The sequence below is a fragment of the Odontomachus brunneus genome, unplaced genomic scaffold (assembly GCF_010583005.1).
Source record: "Odontomachus brunneus isolate Ranch 3 - 2012 unplaced genomic scaffold, Obru_v1 Obru_scaffold_113, whole genome shotgun sequence".
In the NCBI taxonomy this organism is placed as follows: Eukaryota; Metazoa; Arthropoda; class Insecta; order Hymenoptera; family Formicidae; genus Odontomachus; species Odontomachus brunneus.
Genome location: NW_022639563.1, coordinates 85,544 through 105,310, shown reverse-complemented (window position 1 = coordinate 105,310; position 19,767 = coordinate 85,544). Strand labels below are relative to the sequence as shown.

Genomic DNA, 19,767 nt, shown 5'->3' with positions numbered 1-19,767 from the left:
AAAATCTTAATCTTTTTACGAAAATAATTGCTTACTTTATCCAAATAAAAGAATTTAAATTTAAGCAAATATGTTATTAGTCCTGAATAAAATTTTTTATTTTTCAAATATTTTTTCTCTCAATGTAACAGTCCAAATTATTATTCTAATATCTGAAATCTGAAATGTAAAATCTATCTATGTAAAATGTAATATCTAATCTGAAATGTAAAAATAGATTCGACAATGACAAAACTATTTTACTGTGAATAATCTTTGTATTAATATTGCTGTAGTGCTCTTTCAATTCAATCATTTTTCTTCCCCTTATTAAACAATTCTTCTCCCTCCTTATAATCTTCCAGAATTGTATATGGATTTTAAATCCAACACAGTTATGACTATCGAGAACGTTGCCAGACGGATTGCGAGTTATTTAGACAACATAAGCTTCGTCGAGGTTCGCACACATGTCTGTGTTGCCGCGCGCAATCTTTATCGACCTTCTGTCGGTTAGCTTGTCACGCTTCTTTCGCTCGTTGCTACACCCGATAATTTCAGACACGCGATTTCCATAATCTCCGAGAAAGCGGAAGCTTACGTGCTTTACTTGCAACACGGACGCGAATTGTTCGTACGTACGAGCGCACGCATAATTTTCCGCCAACGACAATCCGACTAACTCGTCTCGCAATTTTATTTTACGAGGAAAGCTTCCGCGAAGTACTTTGGACCATTCTCGACACAGAAATCAGATGTTATCCCACCGAGTATATATCGCGACGTGACGATATTTCAGAGTTCACTTTGCAAGTTGAGCGCGAGGTACGTGCATACACACATACACACTCATTGAGAACCTGAGAAAACGTGATTATATATGTCGCGATTTCTCTTTTACGCACTGCTCCCCTATGCTGTTTTCCCTGCGATACGCGCCGCCAACAACTACTATCGCAAATTGTTTATTCAACATAACTCGGCGGCGGAAACGATGTTCCCTTGCATCAACTATACGGCGTTACGTCTGTTCAACGACGGGAATCGCATCGGCTTGATATGCTACCAATGCGACTGGTTCGAAAACGAGATCATATAGCAGTTCATGAAGGATCGCGCGATGATTGTAAGCGATCGGCCGTTGCAGATCAAGAATAGACGCGCAGTCAGCTACCTGGTGTTCGCCAACAAAATGTTCGCGGAGTCGCGGCGACAATTGCTGGAGGAGAGGAGTAAGAACCGCGGATACTTGCACAGGACGCAATATCTGTTCGTGAGCGCGGCCGCGCAGGAAACAGTGCACACTTTCGCCGGTGATTTATGGCGCGCAGGTTTTCGCGATATAGCGTTCCTCACGCTAAACAACTCGGACCGTGGGATGGTTCAAGTGCCCGTGATGAAGCGTACCATTGTCATGAGGTCGCTCGGCCATTGTTCACCGGCCGGGAATGATCTAAACCGGATCGTGCCGTACTCATCCAATTTCTATCGATTCTGCGCACGGAAACCGTGCACGCTGCTGCACGGCGCTGTGGCCGACGATACCGTGCGATTCTGGCGCGACGAGGATCAGTTGAAAATGTCGGGTAAGCTGAGTAGAAACCGCTTCAAACAAGGTATCGTAGTACGCATCGCTAATAGTACATAGCGCAATACTATCGCTACTCGAAAAGATTAGTAATTGGCTATAATTATGCAAGAGAGTGATCCAAGCCACATGAAGTACATTTCGACAAAAACAAAGATGAAAATCTGATACATGATTTAGAAAGTACATATAGTACTGATGTCCATTAATTGAATCCTTTGAGTGTAGACAAGTGTAGATGAACGCGCTTGGAGACGGTACGCTTATCTACACTATTCTACACCGAAAAAAGACTCAATAATTAATGAACATCAGTACTAGAAGTTCTTCACAATCATTTAAGAAATCAAGCATCATCAATTTTCTTCTCTTTAAGAGTATTCATTGACAAATTAATCCTTAAAAAATAGGTAAAAAAACATAAAAATAACGCAAGATTAGTAGAAAATTAAAAAACTGTTTTTCAATTAATTTTAAGCGCTCATAAGACTTGGATCTTTTTGATTTTATGTAGAAAGACGTACACTCTAAATTTCTCGGAGTGAGACCTCACTCCAAGGTAGTGAAAATTACGCCAGTCGAAGTTAGAGCGAGAATTTCACTCCAAACGAGTGAAAACTCACTCCAAACGAGTGAGAACTCACTCCAAGCGAGCAATTTTTTCACTCGTTTGGAGTGAAGTTCTCGCTCTAACTTCGACTGGCGTAATTTTCACTACTTTGGAGTGAAATCTCACTCCAAAAAATTTAGAGTGTATGGACTATCCATTGGTAACAAAAACTCTAAAATTATAATTTTGTTGGTTGAATCATTTTTGCATAACTATAGCCAATTTTGCTCGATCGATGATTCTGTTTTGTCTCACATTTTCCTCAACTCGAATTTGAAACGAAATCTTTATCTTTGATTCAGAAACAGACGGTTATGAGTCTATGGGAGTTATGTTGATCAAGCGATTCACGTCTTACTACAGTATCGAGACACGCTACAAAGACGCTAACCTGACGTGGCCGGAAGCAGCTAGAAAGCTGCTCAACGGTGAACTTGACATAGTAGTCGGCTTGATGCCGGAGAATCTGAAGATTCTCGAGGGTCTGCAGATCATTTGCTGGTACAGAGACCGAACGTTGACATTCGCTGCCCAAGTGCATCGTCGACTTCGCGACCATCCGGTACTGCAGCTGCTCACACCGTTTCACTATTCTGTCTGGGTTTGCACGATCGTCATGCTGCTCTTTTACATCGTGCTACTGTATACGCTTAGAAAGTTGGCGCGCATAAGATTAATTAAGGAGCGATTAAAGTTCATGCAAATCTACGAGATCATGCTGGGCCAAGGCGTCTCATTGCCGAGGAAGATGTCGTTACGCGCGGTCCTGGCACTGTGGATGATCTTCTCTCTAAATCTAAGCATCGTTTATAATAGCACTTTCACGAGCTCACTTGCCGATTTGAACACGGAGGATTTATTGAAGGATCTGGCGGAATTACGGGATTCGGATATGCCTCTCTGCGGACCCTCCATCGTACAAAAAGTTCTGAATGATTCCAACGACCCGGTCACCACTGATTTGCGCGACAGGTAATATCTGATGCGATCAAGGAGATTTTCCACTAGTCAGTTAGAGTAGAGTAGCGTGTGACACTCGGTAAAAGATTAATCACGAAATATCAGTCATCTCATGAGTAATATAATCTCACAAGTAATATAATTGAGCATTGGTAACTCCCAATTTATAAATGAAAACAAAAAATATATTAAAGTATATTCCAAAATATATTCACACCGTCTGAATGTTTTACCGTCTTACAACTTTCTAAGTTTCTTCGAGTAAAATTTTGCTCGAAAAATAGAGTCGGAAAATTATTCGAATTCGAGTAATTTTTCACTTGTACAGAATTCTTCATTCCGAGTTGCCAAGTGAATATATTCACTCGAAACTAAAGAATGAATCTGATGTATGAATGTATGATATAAGAATGTGTCTTTTACTGTCGGAATATGAGTGATTGAGACATTCGCTCATACGGAATCCATTCTAAGCTTGTGTGAAATATTCACTCTTGCGATGCAAGAATAGCAGTATTTTCAGTAATGCTTCAAGTGAAAATATTGCTACTTTTCACTCGTTCTGAGTGAGATTCCACTCCGGGAAATTCAGGGGGAACTAATTTATCAAATTTGTTTTTACAAAACTTTGGAGATTTGAAAATCTTGCCGAGCACTATATGCGCGCGCGATTATTTATGGGATATCCAATAAATATTTATCACGCCGTAGCCGAAGTTCGCATGAAGTTTTATTTTACCTTAAAGTCAATAAAGATGTCTTGAACTTTCACGACGATAGATAGAGAGATAACCCCTATTTTAGGTTCACCTCGCACGCGCGAGGGTATCGCGCGTGGGTTGCGAGGATCTGAGGGTTAGTCGAATTTCACTAATACCTATTGGATAACCGGATATCGTTCCTCTTCAACAGATACAGGGTCATGAGGCGAGCGGAGGAAGTGTTGGATGCAATAATGTCGAACAACACAATGGGAGTGATCCAGCATATGACTGTCGACAGAATGAATTGGGCGACCAGGACAAACCGAAGTCTACGCATATACACCTTGTCGCAGCCTATACTGACATTTCCCGTATTATTTTACACGAGGGCGGAACATCCGTACCGCGTGCCCTTTGAGCGCATTGTCACAGAGTATCGTGAATCAGGATTGCTTTATAAATGGGTCAAATATTACGTGATCAACGAAGATAAGCAGATCGCCACGTCGCGCGTGGAAGACGAAGACGACGAGGACGGTATATTGAACATGGAGCACCTCGGGCCCGTCTTCAAGTTTTTCTTTATGTGCCAGACGATCAGCGTCTTGGTCTTCTTCGTCGAATTATTCAAATTCCACGTTCTCAAAGTACGGTAAAGTAATGTCACAGCATAGTAGTCGAAAATCTCGTTTAAATTTTGACCTTTTGGAGTCGCGGTCCATTTTAAAGATCAATTGAGTGAGGTGAAACGTACCATTATGCGCGCTTTCATGACATTTTATGCAGTCGAAAAGTCTCATCCGAATGAATGATGCGATTCCAATATTACCCGTCTCTTCCGATATTATCCATGACGTCCTCGACGTTAATGCGACGTTAATTGAAATCTGCACTTCGCGCACCATTTAAGGTAGAAAAAATAGAAAAAAGAAGACCGACTCGCCGAATGCGATTTTATGATCGGCGCGGTGACGTACGCGTGACATCATTCTTCTATTTTGAACGCATATCGTGTGTACCGTGTACATTCCGTCATGAAGCATGTCTCATTGAACTTTATGTTCGCTCCTACGGCCTACACAAGGTCGTAGTATTACGTAGTATCCGCTGCACGAAAAGGGAGCGACGTTCTGCGTCGTGTACTGCCTTTGGCCTTATAAATTTCAACGGTGGCTCATGTCGTCGTAATCCACCGCTTTGAAGTTAGAATTCCGTTCGCTTAACCCGATCGCTTCCACTTACGTGATCTATTAAACTAATAACCTAGCTGTGCGCGTTCGCGCGCATTATTTTACTTCGCCTCTAACTTCGCTGTTCCGTCATCGTCGAAAATTTATCCCACGTTACTATCAATGCATTTTCCGCTCGGTCGATGATGAACATGTTAAATGTGGATATAATCGTGCTTATATACCGACAGAAATTTCAAGAAAATTAAACATGAGCGTTTCAAAAGAGAAAGAAAGAAAGAGAGAGAAAGAGAGTGTGTGTAAATATCTAAAAAAAATCTTTGAAAATTATTCACATTATGCCCAGGAGCGCGATTCAATTCAGTTTGCGCAATCTTACCGCAAAATAAGGATTCTCTTTACCGTAGGGAAACGCATTAAATTCTAATTAGGATTTCATTGGACTCTCAAATATTAACACGGTACTCATGACCCTCTCGCATTCCACTGTTCGCGTAAAACCTAATCTCTACGTCCCTACATCTCTATGCATAATCTATATACGCTCACATATCGTAAACTTTTGCACGATATAAAATCTGTATGTAAGGAATATGATATATAATATATAATTATATTTTATTATATCGTTATATGGAGGAAACTAAGGATATCATTTGCCCATATATATGGTTATCATAATGTTGATGTTATTTTTCGCGCATGCGTGCAAAAAAGTTGTAAAAACTATAATACTATAAAAGTTGTAATAACTATAATACTCTGAAAGGATATATACTGATGTTCTTTTCTGTCTGTCTATATGTGCTTAAGCTTTCAGTGTTGTATGCTGCAACAAAACTTTACAAGTTTTTCAATCAAAACATTCGTTCTGCAGAGAGACAAGAATATCTTTTTAGTTGAGACAACTATATATATATGAGGATATATTAACTCGTACATATATGAGGATATATTAACTGAATATTATATATCACAAGAACTATGACTCTAAGAACTACATAGATAAGTAAATGAAAAGTTTTATTTACTCACGGAAAAAAAGGTTTGGTTGAATTAACCAAATATCTGGCCTAATATGAACGATTCAAATATTCCGATAGCAGTAACCCGAATTATGTTTAAGTTAACCAAAAATTTTGTTAACTTAAACAGAATTCGGGTTATTTCAATCGGAATTTTTGAATCGTTCATATTCGACCAGATATTTGGTTAATTCAACCAAACTTTCTTTTCCGTACTGTCTTGGGGAAAGCCCTCTCAGGAAACATAAATAAATACATCTTTACACACAGAAAGTTTGACAAAAGAGTTTATATGGGCATATAACAATCATTTCTAATGCAATATTTATTTTCTATTATATTATAAATATTATTATTTAACTTGAATTTATATATATATATATATATATATATATAAATTAATATAAATTAATATTTATATAAATTGTTTTCCTAATCATAGAGAATGTGATGATAGCAACCATAACAGAATGCTCCGTGTAACAATATAACAATATAATATTATATTTAAACACACATACAATATAATCTCTCTCTCTCTCTCTCTCTCTCTCTCTCTCTCTCTCTCTCTCTCTTTCTCTCTTTTTCTTTAATATATACAAGACAACACAAGACGACACAAGTGTATAGTAACTTTTGTTTCAAAAGGCTGTCAGTCGCGTTGCTTGTTATGATCGTTTATTTTCTTGAATTTATGGACTGTAATAAATGTCCACTACCTGTCAGAATAATCGCACTTCGTTTTACGACATACAAATCAGATGGACCGTGGCATAGACAGGCAATATTCCATAGATTTCAACATACAGGTCGTCAAGTGTTTATTTATCGCGCATGTTTCGCATGTCGTGCGTGCGCGCGCGCGTGCAACAACACGCTACAAAGAATCAGCCGCGCAACTCAACCGTATATATTCAAGACTAAGTTCCGAATTTAATTGGAAGTTTCGCAGGTTGTGATTAGCGGGCCGCGGGTGGTCTCTCTATGCTACGTTATACTCGGTTATTTCGGCGTCACCTTGGTTTAAGTGATCGCGTACGAGAAAGTTAGTACTGCTATTTTCACAAGTGCCATCTAAAAAGAAAGTAACTTCTTGCTGGACGACGTTTGCGACGCGACCTCACCGCTCGCCGCTCGATTAGAAGAGTGCCATCAACGTAATTTCATATCACGCGATGTCCTTCGAGACGAGAATACCGCGTACGCGCATAGTGGACGATCTCCCGAGGATAGCGCTCGCCGGTGTCCTTTTTCGCGTATGTATGTACCGTAATGCTCTGCAGCTACGAAAAGAGAACGGACAGTAATGAATTAATGAAACCGGGACTCGGTAGGTCTGCTCTTTATTCTGCACACACATATACACACAGATCTCCTTACATTGATCCCGTGAAATCCATACTCGCCGAACAAAGCCGCCCTTTCAGAGACACCGGGCTATCACGTGGGCGACGGAACAGATGAATGGGGTAGCGATGACGCTAAGAACGTCGACGATTTGTAAGAAGAGATGCAAGAACGCAGACGCGAAGGATCGATTACTCGGTTTCTTTTTTTCTTCCTTTCCCCATACCGTATCGATTACCGGCTCGTCACGGAAGCGTTAGAAGTTTCTTGCCTCTTTTTGTAAGTTCGAGAAAAGCAGTACTAGTTCCGACGGTGTCGCGTGGTTCCAAGTTGTCGCTCGGGAAACCGACGTTAACACGAGAAATATCCGAATTGCATCTCTTTCTTTTTCTCTGTCTCTCTTGTTGTACCTCGCAAACTAACGACGAACTTTCGTTCTATCAGAAAAGATTTTCCCTCGGTTTTTGCAATTTAGGGTAAGTAAAGAACTCGAGTAAACTTGCCGGCGGATCGATTTTTCATTGATTTTCGCCCGTGGCGAGTTCGGATATTCAAAATTAATAATGGGACTCGACAAATTGCGGAACATTAACGAGAGAGCGGAGAGGAGAAGTGAAGGAGAGGAAAACCTTGAAAGTTGGAATAAACGAGACAATGATGACCTGAACATACCGTCTAATTAGAATTTCGCTCCAATTCGAGCATCTGCCGACGAAAAGTTCTCGAGGAGAGCATGAATGCGGGCATGATATCGTCTATGTCGATCGATGCGACCAGTAATAGAGCCTACGTTGGTATATTGCCGTACGCTTCTCCCAGATAATTACTCACGATTAACTCGCGCGCGACCGTACGGTTGACATCGGCGCGTATCCCGCTCGATTTTCGAGGCTTTCCTAATTTCGCGAGACCGTATCGCGGTAATCGCGCTACCTTCCCGTGAAATTAACCTCAGCATCGAATTTGGAGGGGCAATTAATTTCTGATGCATCGTCATTGATTTTCGATTATGCCTTCTCAAGGATTTTAGACGAAATCACAATGTGAGCTAAACGAACACGCGTAAATTAACGCGATTTCACCGATACGCTCGAGACACACATAATTCTTTTTCAAGTAAGATTACATTTGCCTCTCTTAGAGGGGTGGTGGGAACAGCACGACAAAAAGCTGTAAGATCGACGGATGAAAAGTAATTAGACCCGATAGCTCATAGCATAGCCTTGGAAAGAATTTTCTCATTTTACATTATTCGAATCGATTTCAATTGATAAAACATTCCGCGATAAAAAGTCTCGCCGGGAAAGAAAAAAGCAATCACCATATCCTCAGGTATGATCCTCAGGATTAGCAAACAATGGGACTTTTTGTCGCGCGTCGCAACAGCTCTTAATCCACTACACTAGAGATGACGTCGATGTTTTTTCACATACCTTGTTCAAGCACAGAGATCAGATTCTGCTAGTTTCGCCACCGTCTCAAATAGTCCATCAACGACACTGTTGGCGCGGACTTAAAGATGAGGCAAACAGAACGCCTGTATGTGAATAACACGAAGAATTCCCATCCACGTTATCGAATCTTTATACACGGTGTATACTTCATTTCGCGCCGGCATAGCGTATGTTTGCCAGCAACGTGACGCAGTGTGACGCGACCGGCACAATTTCGCCCCGTTCGTTGGACGATTTCGATGGAACGTGACTCTCATGTAGAAACGGAGATCTACAAAGCCTTTCCCGCAAGCAGTAAAGATCCACACACGTGTTCGCCGTGATTTATATGCGCCCGACGAACCAATCGCTTTCGTATGACGTCACTTCGAACGAGTCGAAAGTTTGTATTGTTTAGAATTAATTGGATCTTGACGGCGGGGATTAATTAGTTTAATAGGAAATTAATGAAGGAGACACTATGGTGAGTATGTGTGTGTGTGTGTATGTGCGTGAGAGAGAAAGAGAGAGAGAGAGAGAGACCTGTGAAAGAGAATACGCAACTCAGAGTTGGCAGCTAATTTAATTATAAATGAGTATTTAATTCTTCATATTCATATTAGAAATCAGCCCATATATGTCGGATTGAGATATCAACTGTTGGATTATAGCCGTTTCGAGATCTGAGCCAAGTAAAGGGCGGCTATACCAATCAACAGTCTGCTCTTTCAGAGAAAGGATGAATGATGTAGGAGAGCAGTCAACGACCACGATTTAAAGAGTCCCAATGTACCTCGAATTTCTTTCACGGCGAGTCTCCTGAGAAAACTATCCCTTCCTTTTTCTTTTAATGATTATTAACAATTATTAACAATTATTAATACATATATATATATATACATATATATTAACAATTATTTACAATATATTTCTCTGGTCGGATCGCATACTTTCGTGAGTGTTAATATATATGTATATATATATGTATATATGTATTATTAATTATTAATACATTATTAATACATTTTAACACATTGTAAATAATTATTAATAATTTACATGTGTTCCCTCCAAGTGTTACAAATAAAATTCTCATATTTTTATAATTTCTCGCTGAAACGATTCACGATGAATTTTGTTAATCCGTTCGATTCGCCCAGTTATATCGACGGTCAACGGATTATAATATAAAATTATTTTGAGCGGCGCGGGCCGATTTTCGCATCCGAGCAAGAATAGCGTTACTGTCATAATAATTGCCGGATAATAATTTATCCGATAAATCTCGCACAATTGTGCAGCAGTTGCGAAATAATAAATCTCTTGTGAAACGAGTTACTCGTTTTTCCGCTCCGCTTTCCGCCTCTCATATTCTGCTGCAATAATGGAAATGAATATACAATTGCCATCCGCAACGCCTTGTCGCATTGTACGCATAATCGATTCTTTAGGCAAAGTTCATATTCACCCAGTTTCCATTAAAATTCGCAAATCAGATTCGTAAAGTGTGGTAATTTCTCGCATGAATCCGCATTCAATCTCTGTGCGTCTGATGTACCGAATCGAACTTTTGGTTTTACACTCATTAACTCTGCAAATTCGATCGAACTTGAAGAACCAATGGATAAGATCACAAACAAAAGCTCGTAACATTTATGTTAAATTCTAAGGTCGGTATTTATAATTATGGATTACTCTTAAGATCTCTAATTGAGAACATATAATTAAAGAATTTTTTATTAACAACATGTTATCGTAATTATAGTACTGTTAATACAAATCTACAATATGCTCCTTGCTTTCTATTTTTTTCTCTTTATTTCCTTCTGATTTAAACTTTAAAGCTTGATCTACAATGTGTTTTTTGTTTCCTGTTTCTTTCTCTTTGTCTCGGTCTATAATCTGGCCTTAAGCTTTAAGTCTTAAAAAATTGACCAAACAGTCGATTATTCTTTGTGCTTGGTCAATTTCTTATAGCTTAAAAATTAAAACAAGGTTGTGGACAAGATGTAAATTTCTTTCTGACTCTAATTTTAAAGCCTGATTTACAATATGCTTTTTGTATTCTGTTGTCTTCTGTCTTTTTCTGGCTTAAAGCTTAAGGTTTTAATCAGAACGAGATAAAGAGAAAGAAGCAGGAAGCAAAGAGCATATTGAAGATTAGGCTTAAGTTTAAGCCAGAAAAAGACAGAGAACAACAGCAAGCATGTAGTATATTGTAGATTAAGCTTAAGCCTTTAGCTAGAAAAAAATAACGAACAGAAGCAATTGTAGATCTTTACTCAATTGTTTGTATCACATAATAGGTCTGTTCAACTGAATTGCCTGAATTGGTGAAGTAAGTTAGAGTAATAAGTTAGAAATATATTAACAAAATATAATAATATATTATATTTCGGAACAAAATATATTTGTCTCACTCTAACTTATTATACCAGTGCACTAATTTAAACAATTATTTAAATTAATTTAAACAATTCAGATAAAAAGAACAGATCTATTGGCTGTGTTCAGTAGACACAACGAGCAATCTACTTTTTGAAAGATGGATGTTATTGATCATTCAAAAGTATGCACCAATCATATAAATAATTTTTACTCAACAGTTGTGTTGTGTTTGCTGAACGTAACCAATGTTTCTCATATAATAAGCATAAATATAGCCCAGATAGACAGAGAATTCTAAAAGAATTCAGTCGTATGTCACCAATCCTGAATTCATTTTTAGATACAAAAAGAATTCTTTTCACTGAACTGAACTCTGAAGAATTTCTTTTACATCTGAAAATGAACTTAGAATTGGTGACATACGACTGAATTCTTTTTGAATTCTTTTTAAATTCTCTGTGCTATCTGGGAGGTTAAATAAACGCATGTCAAATGTTCAACTCGGATGTATCTTCTTGGCAAACGTTGATTAATTCATGCGTAATAAATTTCACTCACCTGGAAGTATATGATGTTTCGTTTCTTACGTCTCGACATACTGTATTCTCTGTCCTGGCTTCTCATTCCAACATGTTGCTCCCGGCTGCTCCGTCGTGACATTCTAGACATTCACTCGTGGCACTGACACTGATATTAACACTCACGAAAGTATGCGATCCGACCAGAGAAATACATTGTAAATAATGCGATACCGACGAACACCCGATACCACAATTGAATATTTTAAGAGCCGACGAGATATAATCACACGTAGAGAGTCAAACCAACCTAACTTGACTTAACTGTCAGGGTTGACACTCGAAAACCTTTTACTCAATAAATAAAATGGAATTTAATAAACCAATTATAACAAAGAAATCTTAGTTCTCTTTTCCGATAGGTCAAATAAATGTTACTCCACTCGTCGAGTGAAGTTTTCGAACGTAGGCGCTTCCAGGCGCTTCTCTCGCCGGTTCATAATGTATATGTGACAGCTCGGTTTACGACAAACTACACGACAGACGAAAGTACAACTCTATTTAACTCTTTGGTTAGATCATCGCGTTTCTTATTCCCGATTAATAAATCTGACGATCGTCCGATTCTATCGTTAATTAAGTGAAACGATGGTAATAGCATGTATAACAAATGCCGACTGGACACGTTGCGACAAGTCTTGCAACGTATCTAACAGACATATTTCCTGAGAATTATTAAAAAACAAATTCTCTTATCAAATATGAAATGAGTTACGAAACGCACCGAGAAAGAATGTTGCTACTTTTATTCAGTCGACTATATGTACCGAAAATCGAGAAGATTATTTGCTACTTATGTACTTACAATATGTCCTGATGATCGCACATCACTATTTTCAGCATTTCCGATACTTGATTTCGCATGAGACTTACTTTCAACGAGTAAAAGGCGCGTAAAATACGGAGCAATATTGATCGATATGTTAATGGCGGTTGCACAATGTAAATAGATCGAAGACGTGTTGTCTATATACAAATGCCAAAAACATTTGCCGCGCGGCGGAGAGTAGATGGCGCCATGTGGTGGCTAATCTAGTTCCTACGCGAACGCATTTATTGGCTACGCGTTACTTCCTACCGAGTGCTAAACTTTTTCGCGTTCTATCTGCACAAAGCGTACATCTACCGCGTTGTTTTTTATCTGTCAAAAGTGAGTCTCGTGTGGAACCAAGTATCGAGAGTGTCGAAGATAGCGGTATATGATTATCGGAATGTAATATAAGTATGTTATTAGAGAGTAATTTCGATTCTCGGTTTATGTCGAATCGGCGTCTCTTAGGCCGATATTCATAGTCGAATCTTATTTTAAGGCCGTCTTAAGTAATGTTTTAAGATGCGAATGCGACTCTGTGATTGGTTCATGACATCTTAAAACAGTACTTAAGATGATCTTAAATAAAAGATCTGACTATGGCCGATATTCATAGTCGAATCTTATTTCAAGACCGTCTTAAGTAATGCCTTAAGATGCGAATACGGCTCTGTAATTGGTTCATAATATCTTAAGATAGTACTTAAGATAATCTTAAATATAAGACCGGACTATGAATACCGGCCTATGAATACCGGCTTTAGTCCCGATTTACAATAGGCGTAGTAAGCTTTAAGCCGTAAGAAATTAACCAATCACAATTGATTATTCCTCTATAATTCGACTGTGATTAGTCTCGATCTACAATAAGTGTAGTAAAATTTAAGCTTTAAGAAATTGACCAATCATAGTCGAATTATAGAAGAATAATCGTGATTGGTTAATCAATCGTGATTGGTTAATTTCTTATGACGCCCCCTAGAGCGCGTGGTTGTCGAACCGCGACACCGTTCACGTTTCGGCGCGTATTTTTAGCGACCATATTGGATTTCGATCTTTTCGCATCAAGCAACCGCCATAGACACGTCGATTGATATCGCTCCGCATTTTACGCATTTTTTATGTATCGAAAGTAAGTCTCGTGCGAAACCAAGTATCGGGAGTGTCGCAACATAGCGATGTGCGTTTTGCGTTGAAACGTAACGTAAGTATGTTATTAGAGAGGAATCTTGATATGTGTGATCGTTGCATCGTGTCAAGTCAGCGTCTCTTATACACTTGTTATTGCTGTCGACTCACTCAAGTAGTAACAGTTTGTTAGCAAGAGGTGATACTCAGTCCCGCGAATGCCTTATAGTCGATAGTTACTAAAAATATTCAGCTAGCTATATTTATATTATTTTTTTAGTTATGCGTTCCCTACATAGCACGCAATATTACACAATGTCACAATAATATTTCCGTAATATTTCTGCGATATTGCAATATTATGGAAATATTATTGTGACACTATATAATATTACGTGCTATGTGGGTCTTTACACAGAGAGAACGATTTATTTTGTTCAATCAATCGGAAAATTCGTTTGGACTATTCCAAAGAAACGTTAATTTGATTCAATCAAATCGTTCTCTCTGGGTATTACTGTTATAATTAATCTGGAAAACACGATTCTGCTTTCTGAATTAATCAATAGTTATGAGAAATGCACTGCTAGGTGCAGCTGGCCGAACACTTTTAATAATGATCAATCTATCGATGGTGAGGCAGCCATGGGCTGAGTGTCCATAAAGTAGATAGAAACTCTCGATCCCCGTCAATTGCCTGCCGTCGTCCGTGAAGCGCGCGCGATGACAACAATTACACTTTCAAAACATTTCAAACCTTCAAGGAGGTCAAATTTACCTCTGCGCGTCGCGAACTTTTCCGAGTGTTTTCATTATATCACACGTGGACTACGTGTGTTGGTACGTTAATTATCATTCCCGTCGAGTGATTCAAACTTTTCGTAGCTCTTATAATATTCAACCAGGCTCTTGTCGACATCGCGGTAATCAGTGGGCGTTTTTTCAGTTGGATTGTGTCTACGCGAGTGTCAGAGTCACGATGGAGTATCCACAGCAGCCGGCAATAAGATACTGGGTCGAGAAGCTAGAGTGAAGGACATAGAACTTCGGAATACGGGTAATAATACATCATATATTTCCAGGTATGTTAAATTAATTATTATACAAATTTTCGATCTTAAGACTTCTGATTAGTCACTGCGGTTATATTGGATTAATGACGTCAGAAGCGAGGAAAACCATGCTTAAAATTTCTGCGAACTACAACTAAATAAAAAAATATATCATTAAAATGACAATCTGTTCTACACATTTGTGAAATGCTCCTAATACTTCTCTTTTGGCGAAATAACTTATTACACAACAATTTAGCAAGCTAAATGTGACAAATCGACTCATTTAAACAGAAAATCAGCTGTGTGACTCAAATAATTACTTATATGCATTCAATATCACAATAAATATAGTATCCAGAGCAATTCTACAGTTGTATCACATGTGATATACACGCACTACACTCAGTAATAACGTTGTAATTTGCAGAAAAAAATTTGCACTAGTCTAACTTGAAAACAGACAGTTATACTTTCTTTCTAATTTATTGCAATGGTTTGCATGTTGTGAACTTAATAGTTCATCATTTTGCCATTTACAATCATATCGTCACCGTCAACGCGGTTGACTGGTCAGAAGTTTAACGGATATTTTACGAACTTACTAAAAATGAGGAGATATCTCCCCCGAGTCGAAATTTAGACTAACATTCTCAATAATTTGACAAATAATTATAACTTCATAAATCTTTTATATTACCCATCAATCTATACTTGTATTTATTTTGTGCAAGAAATATTAATCTAAAGCAGCCGAATAATGATCAATGAAACTCTATAAATTTCTTGGAGTGAAATTTCATTCAAAAAATAGAGCGACAGCCGAATCACTTGAATTTGAGTGATTTTTCACTCCTCGAGTGAATTCTCCACTTTAAATCGTTGAATGAATATTTTCAATCTAAACTGAAAAGTGAAGCTGATACATTCCACCGCCAGGGAAATATATTCACTCCAATCGATCGAAACATCCGCTTATATCAGATCAAAATCCACTCTTGAATGAAACTCTTGACCCTTGTGATTTCGAGTGGCAGTATTTTCACTATCGTCTGGAGTGAAAAAGAAATTTAGATAGTACAAATCTGTAATTAATTGTATTCTCAATTAAAATTCCTAAATAATTCACAACTATGGATATCGGCTTTAGAATTTAATATAAACCTTGCAAGTATTGACTTTTATATGTTAACTTTTATATCTAGATTAAATGCTTTTTGGATCATATTCTTGTTTGCATCAGTTAACGTTTTCTTTTTATTTCTATTTAGTCTTATTCTTCGACGCAATCCAAATTTAAGTAATAATAAATTATTAAATTATTAAATATTTGATTATCTCATATAATATATTTATGACTAAGTAAGTTATATAACCAATACATTGCTACCTCAAATTAAGAATAAGGATAAATTAAGATTAAGAAATGAAGGTTAAAGACTGAAATGAAGAATAAAGATGATATTCGGCTCTAACTGGCCAGTTTGCTTGATATTATTATTATTTGTAATAAGGATGAAATAAAGATATTATATTTTGAGATAATTGAATATTAAATAATTTTTGAATAAATGCTCCTTTTCAAGCTGTTTCAACAGCGTTGTATCATGTCAATTTATATCATCCAAATAGGATAATAATATGCATAATATTATATCTCGAGATTCTTCATTAATCTTTCTAGTTCGACGAACTTGCGGGATTATAATGCAGAATTAAAATTTCGACTCGGGGTATCTTTAAAATTCATCGAACTCCACTTTTAGGTCATTTCGCGCTCGACATCGCGAAATTTTCCTTCCGATATTTCGCAAGATTAATGGTTTACGTATGGTTCACACATGAACGTGTCATAAGATATTAACTGCACCAGACACATCCTTTTTGGATTTAGCAAATGGACTATTTGGCGCGGTCCCAAATCACTTCTCCCGTCGTTCTTTTTTCGTCTTTCTCTTTCATTTTTTACTTTCCCACTGTATCTGATCGTCGATAAATTATACCTTTCACATGAAGTGATGACGTTTACGGTTTATATCTTAAGACAGCACCAAGCGTCCGCGTGCACGCTCGTACGTGATAAATTATTATATAAATATTTTTCTCGCTTTTTCTTTATTTATGGACATGTACAGAAAGCCTCAGTTTCTTCGCATTTATAACACATTATATAATATCGAGGCAATGTAACTGTAAGGATATTAGTAGCTCTAAGATAGGATTGAATGAATGTGGTTAAGAAATATAAATCAAGTCCCTTTGTTAGCTATGTGTAAAAAGCTAAAAGAAAATATACTCATACATTGTATGATATCGGATACATCGGGAGTTTCGCAATCTGCAAGAGTGAAACGGTAATTACAATCGCTCCACAAAGACGAGTCAAGATTATTAATCTCGATATGTTCGACGTCACTGTCCACGATCCAGCAGTTATATTTCATTCGTTAAAAGGTGGGGTTTGTTGAATTTGCACCGGTCAGCTGAAACAATCTGTCGCTGCTTTGGAACAATACGAAAATAGGCGCGACTGAACCGTGCCACGCGTTTCGCACAGTAAGCATACGACGAATTGCGAAATTATACTTGCCGACGATGAATGGATTATTCGGGAACGTTCGCCGCGACATATTGATTCTGAGCTCTTGGAAACACATTGCACACGAAGAATTACTAAAATGACACGAAGAGCGCGCGTTCGTCCTGATTTCTCGTTTTAGTTCGTGAAAAAATCACAGAATTCAGGGATCCGAGATCAAGAGATGTTAATAAGTTCGTTGCTCTGGAGAAAGTTATTCTTATAATATACGCTGAGATTGAAAGCATAGGTTTTTCACATAGATCTATTTATTCTCTCAACAGTTGAAAAGATTTGCGGTGTCTGTCTCGCGATAAACAATCTTGCTATCCTGTTATATCTGTTTCAATCCGGAGAAAAGTTTTGCCGTTAAAAACAGACGCATTCTCAATGATAAATTAGCCCAACGCTGACGCGGTGTCGGAAATTTATTTCGCGTCCGTGACCTTGACCGTGTGGCGAAGGATATTTCACTGGCGTTTATTTTCAGATCGGGAGAATCCTCACGTTGTCGCCGTCGCAAATAAATTTTCGCATTGTCACAATTGCGATAATGAGACGAGCAAATAAGCCATGGCGCGCGGGACCTTGCGATTAACTCTTAAGGTGAAATGTAGTCCATGGTCATGGTTCGCGATGCACCGTTTCGCGAAATTGAAAAAGTAAAGCGGTCGATAGCCGTACGCGATGCGCCGTAAAGGCAATCCAGGGTTAGTATCGAGGACGTCACTTTAAGGCGAATCTTGTCTCACCATTCGTTTGGTGTATCGACTTCAGAATTTAAGACCTTATGATTCTTCAGAAGTTAGGAATTAGGATTGCATTCCAAAACGTTCTTTTTGAGGACAATTTTACTGAAGATTTATAATTCACGTTACATATGTTATGGATCTTCAGTAAAATTGTCCTCAAAAAGGACATTTTGAAGTAAAATCTAGTATTCGACGGAAAATCCAAAATTTAAGAAATTTTATCAATTCTATTTAATTCTAAATATATAGACGTCGCAGTTTCGAAAGGTTGATGTTTATCGAATTTCTCAGCGCGGCGTCAGGATTGATTTTAAAGGACCATATTAATAGTTGTGACCTGTAACTTGTCTCAGTAAAATATTTAGACTTTTATTCGAAGCTAGATATAAATTTTCCCTAATTGAATTATATGATATTTATATCTGTCATTACGGTTCAAATGAAACACTCTTATTCAAATCAGGATTTAATTTCGAGTATTCCGCTTGAGACGAGTTTCAAGTAATAACTATTAATACAAGCTTAAGACCCCTATTTAATAGTTGTTACTTAAAACTTCAGGTGAAATACCCAGACTGGAATTTAGAGTCAGATGTAAATTTCTCAGCTAAATCGCGATCATAACTATAATATTATATGGTATAAATAAAAAGAATTCAAATCTAACTTTAAATTTATATATGAATATTTCATATGGGAAAATTCCAAGTAAGGACTATTAATATGGACCCAAGATAGTAAGACTCGAGAATAATATTCTTGAACGCGAATTCGGGAATTCGCGGCTCTCATGTGCTCGCGACGACTTTGATGTCGCTCATACGACGATAATCTATAAGCGCACTCTTTGCGTAAACGTCGATGAAATGTAGTTCAGGGGTAAAGCAATACCCGCGTAATGCGCTCGAGAGAGACAGCTAACAATGACACTGCTTGAGATAGGTTCTGTTTATTGCTGAAATTTATACCGGTCGCTGAGCAAGTGCTGTTCGAGCTGCAAGGCCGCCTGTCTCGAACACACTTCAAAGAAGAAGGGTATAAGTTGTAATATCAATTCTATACAGACGTTCCAGCGTTCGAGCGCAGCGTCAGTGCTCGTAACGAGAAGCAAACGAATTTCGGGCTAATCTCGTTGCGAATGTACGTGTGTTCACCGGATTACATCGCCGGGCGATTGAGAGTCGTTTGATATTCGGGCGCAGATTCGGGTTATTCCCTGCTCATATCGTCCTCGAGTACCGCAGATCTTGTCGGAATGCAAGAAATTCTCGTCTCTCTCTCGTCGAGATTGCTGCTCGATGCATTCATGTGAACTGTTCCGCGTAAAATGCAGTAAAGTTATATAAATGCGTTATATATAAGAAGGGAGAAAGCGTTCTGTATAATATAAGGAATCTCAAATATCTAATTTTGCACTGAGCAATTTGAAACAACGATTTGCCGCGGACTGCTCCCGTAATTTACGTTTGATATTCGTAGCGATAGATTGCAATGGAGCAAGGGAATTCCTCGTCCGCGGCCGAAATGGACGCTAATTAAACTTCAACTGCCAATTAAACTTTCTACCCTTTCTGACTGTAATTATACATTTTCCGTTATACTGTTCCACAGAAATAAGAATATTTCATATGCGCAGCACATATG

General features: G+C 38.0%; 3 protein-coding genes across 10 annotated transcripts in view; 2 read left to right on the top strand and 1 right to left on the bottom strand.

The window, feature by feature from the left end:
* Positions 1-19,767, bottom strand: part of LOC116849372 — an 85,596-nt gene that overhangs the window by 36,551 nt on the left and 29,278 nt on the right. The window contains exons 1-2 of one of the 3 annotated variants that reach the window (XM_032826481.1): positions 12,608-13,429; positions 11,783-11,885 (exon numbers count right to left, since the gene is read on the bottom strand). The exons of the other annotated variants lie outside the window; for them this stretch is intronic. The gene's annotated coding sequence lies outside the window, so the exon portion shown is untranslated. Of the gene's footprint in view, positions 1-11,782; positions 11,886-12,607; positions 13,430-19,767 lie in introns of those variants that run through there. 3 annotated transcript variants of the gene reach the window in all.
* LOC116849378 lies at positions 712-6,386 on the top strand. Its single transcript, XM_032826489.1, has 3 exons — positions 712-1,565; positions 2,480-3,149; positions 4,050-6,386. Exons 1-3 carry the CDS (start codon positions 1,085-1,087, stop codon positions 4,495-4,497), a joined length of 1,599 nt encoding a protein of 532 aa, XP_032682380.1. The 5' UTR covers positions 712-1,084; the 3' UTR covers positions 4,498-6,386.
* The window catches only part of LOC116849379 (two pore potassium channel protein sup-9), a 66,396-nt gene continuing 60,238 nt past the window's right edge, over positions 13,610-19,767 (top strand). For 3 of the 6 annotated variants that reach the window (XM_032826497.1, XM_032826495.1, XM_032826493.1), the window contains exons 1-2: positions 13,610-13,817; positions 14,688-14,823. The gene's annotated coding sequence lies outside the window, so the exon portion shown is untranslated. Of the gene's footprint in view, positions 13,818-14,011; positions 14,582-14,687; positions 14,824-19,767 lie in introns of those variants that run through there. The other 3 variants (XM_032826490.1, XM_032826491.1, XM_032826494.1) reach the window with 3 other exon arrangements.

Bases quoted from the DNA above. Each gene is read 5' to 3' on its own strand.
- LOC116849378 (XM_032826489.1), top strand. From the start codon at position 1,085: ATGAAGGATCGCGCGATGATTGTAAGCGATCGGCCGTTGCAGATCAAG. The intron at 1,566-2,479 runs GTAAGCTGAGTA...TCTTTGATTCAG, and splicing joins GGATCAGTTGAAAATGTCGG to AAACAGACGGTTATGAGTCT. The intron at 3,150-4,049 runs GTAATATCTGAT...CCTCTTCAACAG, and splicing joins ACCACTGATTTGCGCGACAG to ATACAGGGTCATGAGGCGAG.